We start from the raw sequence: 8,848 nt of genomic DNA, 5'->3' as shown, positions 1-8,848 counted from the left end.
CCCCTGGAGTAATTGTCTGCAGACGGGAAATGCCGTTCCACAGCCACACCGCGGGGAGGCACACTGCGGGAACAAAGCCACACAGGCTCTGGCCCAGTTTATTACAAAATAATGATTATAAATCTGGAATATAAAAGATCCCTGGCAGCCCTGGGGTGCCGGCCAGGGCTCCCCTCACCACAGTGACTCCCCTCCTGCTGCCTGGGGTTGGGGGGGTGGGGTGTAGGTGTTGGGAGCCCAAGGGCTCAGATCCGGAGCTCTCCAACCAACAGCGCCTCGTACCGGGCCGGAGTGAGGGGCAGGTAGGCACCTGCCGCCTGGTCCAGGATGTAGAGTGGGTCGGCCAAGGTGCTCGGGTTGAAGCCCTCCCTGGTCATGCGGACCTTCTGCTGCTTGAAGGTCTCCGTGGTGGCCAGGGACTCCTGGGAGGGGGTGCGGAGGGTAGGTGAAAGGGAGCTGAAGAACAAGGGGTGTCACCCAGGAGGTGTGGAATGGGGCAATGGTTCAAGGTTTTGGGGAGGAGGAGGAAGCAGGCGTAGGGAAGGGGGTACAGTGTGCAGTGGGGGCTGGGCAGCAGGATGAGGGGTGGGCACAAGGGGTGCTCACCTGCAGCCGTAGGAATCGAGGCCGGGCATAAGGGGGCAGGTGCTCAGACACGTGGGTGTAGAGCTGCACCAAGTCCAGGGCATGGGGGGGACGCAGAACCAGGGCAGCCATCCCGGCGCGGCCTTCATGCCCTGCCGGGAAGCGGTGCAGTCAGCCCCTCCCTCCACGGCCACCTTCAGGTAGCACAGCTCAGCATGGCAGGCTGGGCACCTCCCTGTCTGCCATGACCAGGCACCTGGCACAGTGACTCCGTAGACGTTGACCTCCTGGAGTGAGTCCAGGGCCTCGAGGACTTGTGCCACCTCAGTCGTAGCCACATTCTCCCCCTTCCACCTGCAGGAGAGTAGAGGGCTGGGGTCAGGGGTCAAGGGTCAGGGCCCGGGGTGGGAGCAAAGCAGATCAAGGGGCTGAAGGCTGAGACCTCAGCTGAGCTGGGGTTCAGGGACACAGTCCAGAGTCAGCCCAGTGGGATGCATACCTGAAGGTATCGCCCGTGCGATCATGGAAACGGAGGAAGCCTTGGTTGTCGCACACCAGCAGGTCCCCCGTATTAAAGAAAACATCTCCAGGCCGAAAGACGTCACGCAGCAGCTTCCCCTGCGCCAACTCGGGGCCCCCGGCATAGCCCAGGAACGGGGACTGCGGGCTCACCGGGGCCACCAGCAGCCCTGGCTCACCTGGCCAAGTCGCCGGGTCAGGACCTCCTGCCCTCCTTGGCCACCACCCAGTTGCAGCCCTCAGGGGCCAGCTTCATCAACCTCCCACCACCTGTGTCCCCCCCAGCCTGAGTGCCAACCTGGAGATGTGGCCACACAGTGGCCCTGGGCATCCCGGGTCGGCTCTCCTGTGGCCACATCACAGCGAATCAAAGAGAAGGGGAAGATGTACTGGGGACAGGAGACCCAGCACGGCGTGATTTCTGAGGCCAAGTCCAGCCCCGCCTCCCACTGTCATGGGTTCCCAGATGCCCCCTCCGCCCTTCACCTTGTATAGCCAGGAGGCACGGCCGATAGCACCTTGCTGGCCCGTGTAGTTGAACGTGGCCACATTGCCCTCAGTCAGTCCATAGGTCTCCAGCACCTGCAGGGGCCCAAAGCGACGCACGAAGCGCTCCCAGGTGTCTGGGCGCAGCCCGCTGCCCACTGCCAGCCGGACCTGGTGGTCATGCTCTGCCGGGGTCTGAGACAGAGGGGAGGGGACAGGAGCTTCGACACCAGGCTGCCAGCTTCCCAAAGTGAGCCCCGCCCCCCACGATCCCTGCCCTTCCAGTGGCTCTTTCTGCCCCATTCCCATGGCCTGGCCTGCTCAGCGGCTCTGCCCACACACCACGCCCACGTACCGGCGGCTGGTTGACGAGGTACCGGCACAACTCCCCGATGTACTGGAACACGGTCACCTTGTGCCTCTGGCAGTCCTCCCAGAACTGACCAGCTGAGAACTTGGACTTCAGCACTACGGTGGCCCCTGTCAGGAACAGAAATGGGGAGGAAAGAAAGAGAGCCAGGCGCAGTGTGGAGGCGGATCCCCAGCTGCTCCCTCCAGGACACTAGCAGCCTTCAGGACACTGCAGCTTGCTGGGAAGCCCAAGCAGCCCTCGTCCTTACCCTGCCTCCCATCGCCGGTACTCCATCCTCCTACCCCAACCCCAAGTCCCACAGGCCCCTTGGATGCCTGGGGCTCAGTCCTGGATCTAAGCAGGCAGTGTGTTCCTGCTGCACTGTGGGACGGGACTGTCTTTCCCCTTCCTGGGATCCTCCATGCAGCCTTGGCCCCAGGAACTTAGGGAGTGGGGCCTAGCAAGCACACCACGGACGGAGGGGCAGGAGACTGACCGATGCCCAGGCAGCCCACAATGCCCAGCAGTGAGCCTGACATGTGGTAGAGTGGGAGGGCCAAGTAGATGACATCCTCCTGGTGGGCGCCGCACAGCTGGTAGAAGGCCTGGCACTGCAGGATCTTCAGGTGACTGATCCGGGCAGCTTTGGGAAGGCCTGGGAGAAGGGATGGGGCTGAGCTCTAGGCTCTGCTTCCCTGCTTGCCCCCATGGGTTTTCCTCTCAGAAAGGCAGGGGCAGGCAGGCAGGCAGGCAGGCCTGGCGGGTGGGGTGGCTAGGGGGAGGAGGGGAATTGAGGAGGAAGTGGGAGCAGCATCCATTCTGGGAGGTGGCCTGGGCACCCAGCAGGCCCACGTCCTGCTCCCAGCCTCCCGACGTCCTCCCTCTGGCCTCCAGCCCTCCTCACCCGTGGTGCCAGAGGTAAAGATGTACAGGCTTGTGTCTGTCATACTCTCGGGGGCAGACAGGTACCCGGGCACCGGTCCATCCGCTTCTGATGCCATCTCTGCCAGAAAATCAGGGACCCCGGCAGGCTGGCTGGTAGGACCTGCTGCCCACAGGTGGAGGCCCATGGCCCTCAGTTTTGGCAGGTCGGGCTCCAAGGATTCCAGAAACTCTGGGTGGGACAAGGAACAACAGCTCTGCGGCTCTGCCCGTTGTCCACGCCCCCTCACCCAATCCCCCCAACTCCGCCCACAGCTCTCCCTCTTCCATCTAGCCTGTCCAGGTCCCCTCTACACTCTGGGGGAAGAAGGACGAGGTGGAGCTGGAACCAAGGATTCAGTCCAAGACCCTCCTACCCATTTCTGAACCCCAGTGTGACGTCAGGCTCCTTCCAAGTGCAGCACCACGCCCCTCTCCGCAGCAGCCTTACCTGGCGCCAGCAGGAGCGCTCGCGCGGTGCAGCTATGGAGGCAGTGCAGTAGGGGGCCTCGGCGCAGGGCGGTGGGCACAAAGGCCGTGCGCAGGCCAGCCTTGGCCAGCCCAAACCATAGCCACAGGAACTCCGGGCTGGCGGGGAGGAGCAGCGCCACGGTCGCTCCCGGTGCCAGACGGGCCACACTGCACTCGGTAGGCGCCACGCTGCTTCCGGCCGCCGGGTCTCCCTGCGCCGGCCGAGCGCCTTCCCCGCCGCTCTGTGCTCCGGGGCCTCCAGATTCTCCATCCCAGCCTCGCGCGCGCAGGAAGGCACGCGCGGCCCGGTTACTCTCACGTTCCGCCTGCACGTAGCTAAAGCGCCGAGCGCCGTGAATGAGAAAGGTGTGCTCGCCGCGCTCTTGGGCCAGCTGCGCGAGGCGCCAGGCCAGGCTGCAGCCCCCCTCGGGACTCTTCTGGTCGGCGGCCGCTGCGGCCAGGGCGCGGGCGCGAAGAGCCCTTTTGCAGCGGAGAGCGCGCACCGTAAAGGCCAAGTCTGCCGCGAGCCAGCGCAACTGTGACCAAGGGTGCAGCTTCAGCAGCAGCAGCAGGGGCAGCAGCAGCAGCAGGGGCAGCAGGAGGAGGGCAGCCATGGTCCGCACCAGCCTCTTGCAAACACCCCTGACGGTCCCTTCCGAAGGACTGGGGCGGCTGTGCTTGCTCCAAGACCTCTCCTTTAAGGGAGCGCGCTCATTGGCACACGCCCCTTCCCACCCAGGCCCCCACCACTCCCCACAGGCGGGCGGAGAGAGCAGAAGCCCGGGGAGGGGGTGTGTGAGCGTGTGGGGCGGCCCCCAGCTCCCGGCCCTCCTTGCAGCCTATGCTCCGCCCTGGACTCCTCAGGGCCCTGCACCCTACCAGGGCCTGGGCGGTGCTCATACCTTCCCTCAATCCCAAGGTCCTGTCCTGTTTTAAGCTCTCTGGCCTTGGGCAGTTGAGGACGGATCTGGCCTTCACAGACCTGGTGCCTGAGCCAGGGCATTTGGGTTGAAATCATTCCTCCCCTCAGCATTTTTCATTCACCCGATATGAAGGGGTACCACTGCTTTCTCCCCAAAAGTGAAGAATTTGGCCCCTGGCCCATTCAGCTCTGCAAGTCCTGGCACGATGATCAGATCCATGGCCCCTCCAGTTGCCAACAGCAGCTGCCCCAAGGGATGGGTGGGGGCCCAGTGAGTGAAGTAGGGGAAAGGTGGAAGCTGGGACTGTCCCAGTTCTGGAGGGGCCAAGGCGGAGGCCCCTCCCTCAGGGCAACAGTACAATAATTAGGGCCAGCCAGCAAATGCTTTCCATCCTGATTTTAATTGGGACAGAGGAAAGTAGGGAAGGAGAGAGGAAGGAAAAGAGGCCCCCAGGGGGTTAATGTCACAGGCAGGAGTAGCAGCCATGAGGGCGCGGAGAAGGCAGAGGGCCATCCTGCCCAGGCACTGTGTGCCAGCAGCCCAAGGGCCCTTCTCCCCACCCCCCACCACAGCACCAGGGAAACAAAAGTCCAGCAAGTGGCCTGACTGGGGAAGGGGGAACACCCTATCCCTGGGGCAGGCACTCCATCCCTGGGGTGCCGCTTCCTCCAGGGCGCACACCTCTGCTCCCAGGCCAAGTTGGGACATTCCCCCCGTCCCACATCAGGCAGTCTTCAACAGCTGCCAAGCACACAGCCTCAGCACACTTTAGAATGACAAAAAGTTCACTTCTGGAAGCCTCATGGGGCTTCACACAGCAGAGCGGCAAGCCGGAGGAGATGGAGCCAGTAGCCATTTCTGCGTGGACAGGTCAGTGTCTGGCTCACACCTCTTGGGAAGGGCGTGGAGGCAGACAAAAAGCCAGGGGCTGGCCAGAAAGGAAAAGGGGTTCTCTGGGAACCCAGGGCTGGGAGTGCCGGCACAGCCCCACAGGGTTAGTGCCGGAACATGGCAACACGGGGGCGAATGATGTTCTGGCTTGGTTTATTATCATTTAAAAACAACTCTGAAAACACGATTATCTCTGCCAAAAGGAAAACCAACAGAACCAAGGAAATGGGTCCAGGTGAGTTCTGCTGCACACGGCTCAGGGACTCCCTGGCTCTGGCCCAGCTCCTGAGGTGCCAACCACAGCCCCGGGGCCTGGCATGTGGCACCACAGAGGGGCTCCATCCTGCAAGCCGGGGCTGCCCGGCCACCAGCAGATGTCCGTTTCCTACTGGTGTGGAAACCGCGAGCGGGGAAGCTGTTTCCCTGCTCGCCCAGGGAGGCTGGGGGAAGCAGGGTGGCCTCTGCTTTTTAGAGGGGGGCAGCTTCCCACGCAGCTCTGCCTGTCCAAGGCAGCGGGGTGTGGAGGGGGTAACCCCTGTTCCCTCCCCGTCCCCCATTAACCTGTGATTCACTGATGGGGGGAGGGCAGTCCAATTTGGGGTGTGTGGGGGGAACACAGGGTCTCAGTCACTGTCAGAACCCACTGCGGACGACCCCTTTCGTTTTCGCTTAGTGGGCTTCGGCTTCGTGTCTTCCTCCTCCTGTAAGGACAGTGGAGGAACGCAGTGAGTGCCTGGCCACTGCGCCGCCCTCCTGCCCCTAGCCCAGCCTGGGCCCCCGGCCTCACCGAGGCGCTGCTGGAGGCGGACTCCTCCTCGGCGTTGGGCGGCTGCGTGGCGTTCTTCCGACTGCGCGGGCTGGACAGTGCCGCTTTCCGGCGGCTCTTGGGGGGCTTGGCCGAGGAGTCCTCGTATTCCTCCGCCAGGGAGAAGAGGTCACTGAACCTGGGACAGGGAGGAGCCCTCAGCGCCCTGCATCCTGCTCCGCCCACGGCTACCTGGCCTAGGGCTCTCTCTGGCTTTCCAACATGTACTTATTTTGAAACGCAGAATGAGAGAGGACTTCCATCTGCTGGTTCACCCACAAATGGTTTCAACAGCTAAGACTGTGCCAGGTGAAAAACAGGAGACAGGAGAAGGGGTCTGAACCCCTCCCAGGGGCATTCGCAGGGAGCTGGGTGCGAATCATTGAGTTGAACCAGCACCAGGAAGGCATGCTGTATGCCACCATGCTGACCCCTAGATCTCTGTCTCCAATCCCAGGGTCTCTGTCCCTGGCAGGCCTCCCTCTTGGCCCTTTCCCAGGACCTCCCCAAAGCGGGTGGAGCCTTACTTCATCTTGTGGGCTTCGTCACAGCTCGCCTGGACGTGCTGCAGCGCCTGGAGAATTGGGGTCTGGCTAAAAACTAGAGAAAGGGAGAGCCGGGAAGGACAATGAGCTGTGCCCAAGGGTAATGTCTCTTCTCCGAGGGACTTGGGTTCCAGCCCAGGCTGTCCTGCCCCCCCACCCCAGCCTGGCTCCTGGGAGAGAGGGTGGGAGGCATACAGTTCTGCTTGGTGTTGGTCAGGTTGAGCCGCAGGCTGTCCAAGTGTTCCAGGATCTGCTCCAAGGTGAGCTGGGCCAGCTTGCTACTGGAGCTCCTCAGGCTGCATGCAAACCACCAGGGACAGTCAGCTCCAGCAGGACCAAGGGGTCAAGATCCCCGCACCACCCAGACACTCGCAGCCCAAGGTGGGAGATCCAAGGAGGCCTGGGGTGGGGCCCTGCTGGCTCCTGACCACTAGGTGTCGCCTGTGCACCAGGCAGTGGTAACCCCCCGTGCAGCCTGCGTGCAGGCCACCAGCCTGGGCCTCAGGATGGTGGGGTGGCAGGGTGGGGTACGGGCTCCACCTCTGTCTCTTGCGAGGGAGGCTGTTGTTCTTGATGAGCAGAGACTTGATGTGCTCTGCCAGCAGCTCATCGTGCTTCATGCACCAGTGCCGCAGGATGCTGGTGGTGAACTGGTCGTCGGGGTGGCAGGGCCGGCTCAGCACCATCTTCACCATCTCCTCGCTGGGCCTGGGGGTGGGGAGGGGAGGGACCTCACAGCTGGCCTGCAGCAGCTGCATCTCTGGCACTCGCTCATTTCCCAGATGCCAGCCCCGTCCTGGCCCCACCCCGGAAGTCCCGTGCCATGTTCCTACTTTCACATCCCTCTCCCTCTTCTCTCTGCGGGAGCCAGGAGAAGTGAGACTCTCCTGCCTGCGTGGCCCAAGAGAAGGGCACGTGCATGGCTGCCGGGAAGGAAGCCTGCGGCCCCTCCCCCACTTCCCCCAGAAGAGTCAGGAAAAGGAAATGGGTCCAGCCGGCAAGAGGACAAACCCTGCTCGCTGGGGGTGGTGGGAGGGCCTGCAGGTAGAGCCTCCTCCTCCTCCCCTTCCACAGTCCTATCAACGTGCCACTTCTCCCAGGACACTGGACCATTTCCAGTCTCTTAGGCAAGAGGCAAAAGGTGAAAGGCAGGCAAGAAGGCAGGAAGGAGTTGACCCATAGCCACTACCCAAGGGACTTTGACGGGAGATGGCCCCTGCACCCTGTATGCAGGAGCACAGTGGGCCGGCAGGCCAAGGGATGGCACGGTGACAGCCCTCTGTGCTGGCCCATTCTCCTCTTGGATTAGCCTGTGGAGGCCTGCAGCAGCGTCGGAGAGGGCTTGGGGCAGGAGCCACTGGGACTAGAACTGCTGTAGCAGCAGGAAATGGGGATGTCCGGCCCCCACCTCCAAGGGCAGCTCCTGTGGGCAGGGGGTGAAGTCAAGAGGAAGCCTAGGTCCCCGGGGAGTCACTTGTTTGTAAGTCACACTGAGAGGGAGGGTAAAACAAGTAGATGGCAATGATAGGAAAGAATGGGGCAGAACTGGAAAGGATAGCAGCTCTTGGAATGCTGGGACTGAGGCCCGGAGCTGCAGAGGGAGTGGGCCGGGGAGAGAGGACAACTTACTTCTCTCTCCGGAGCTGAAGCAGCAGGCAGGACAGGGCCTCGGGGTGCTCTGTGGGGACAGGCCAGGCTGCTCAGGGCGCGTACCTCACCCAGCCCCACTGACAGCCACTGCCAAGGACACTGACCCGCCTGGCTCAGGTCTCGGCATGCGGGCAGGTGGTAAGCAGCAGAGAAGTTGCACGCATCTGCCTTGTGGGGGTGAAGGGACCCTCATCGCCCACTCACCTTTGTACTTGAGGTGCTGCAGGATAGGGATAATGGTCTCCAAGGGGATGTTGTGGGCCAGGAAGAGCTGCCAGGCACAGTACTGCTCAAAGGTTTCCCAGTCTAGGCTTTGGACTGAGACAGAGAGAAGCATTTCTGTCTGACACACACACACACACACACACACACACACACACACACACACACACACAGCTGATCCAACTGGATGACCAGCACCCTGAGCAGAGACAGTACAAGTGGGGACAGTGGTCCCAAGTCTCATTCCACAAAATGCCCATGTCTAGGCTTCACACAGCTTCTGGGTTCCCATCAACCCCAGTCTGAGGGGCAAGCCCAAGTCTTTCCATTCCACACGGCAAGACAGAGATCCATACAGACATGGCCCAAGACATGCAGCAGGGCGGAGGGGTGTTCTGTCCCCTTCACTTGCCAGCCCCAGCTGCCCTCGAGCTGGAGGGCACACAGGGTGGCCGCTCTGGTGCGCTCCCAGCAAGCT

The 8,848-nt window shown here is 62.4% G+C and overlaps 2 protein-coding genes across 2 annotated transcripts in view; both read right to left on the bottom strand.

Moving 5' to 3' along the window:
* Positions 1-64: 64 nt before the first annotated feature.
* SLC27A3 (solute carrier family 27 member 3) lies at positions 65-5,551 on the bottom strand. Its single transcript, XM_004588941.2, has 10 exons — positions 3,315-5,551; positions 2,847-3,056; positions 2,439-2,597; positions 1,946-2,070; positions 1,591-1,785; positions 1,403-1,493; positions 1,085-1,283; positions 842-939; positions 607-737; positions 65-422 (listed from the first exon to the last, which is right to left on the bottom strand). The coding sequence occupies exons 1-10, from the start codon at positions 3,946-3,948 to the stop codon at positions 246-248; spliced, it is 2,019 nt and encodes a 672-aa protein (XP_004588998.2). The 5' UTR covers positions 3,949-5,551; the 3' UTR covers positions 65-245.
* Positions 5,552-5,581: 30 nt separating this feature from the next.
* The window catches only part of INTS3 (integrator complex subunit 3), a 39,629-nt gene continuing 36,362 nt past the window's right edge, over positions 5,582-8,848 (bottom strand). Inside the window, exons 24-30 of the mRNA XM_058660293.1 lie at positions 8,353-8,466; positions 8,128-8,176; positions 7,039-7,206; positions 6,694-6,794; positions 6,481-6,553; positions 5,936-6,092; positions 5,582-5,849 (exon numbers count right to left, since the gene is read on the bottom strand). Of these exons, the coding sequence (XP_058516276.1) occupies positions 5,772-5,849; positions 5,936-6,092; positions 6,481-6,553; positions 6,694-6,794; positions 7,039-7,206; positions 8,128-8,176; positions 8,353-8,466 (740 nt within the window). The 3' untranslated portion in view covers positions 5,582-5,771. The remainder of the gene's footprint in view (positions 5,850-5,935; positions 6,093-6,480; positions 6,554-6,693; positions 6,795-7,038; positions 7,207-8,127; positions 8,177-8,352; positions 8,467-8,848) is intronic.

The sequence above is a fragment of the Ochotona princeps genome, chromosome 2, assembly GCF_030435755.1.
Source record: "Ochotona princeps isolate mOchPri1 chromosome 2, mOchPri1.hap1, whole genome shotgun sequence".
Taxonomy (NCBI): Eukaryota; Metazoa; Chordata; class Mammalia; order Lagomorpha; family Ochotonidae; genus Ochotona; species Ochotona princeps.
Note: the sequence above shows the minus strand (reverse complement) of the source record. Positions and strands in the feature narration are given on the sequence as shown.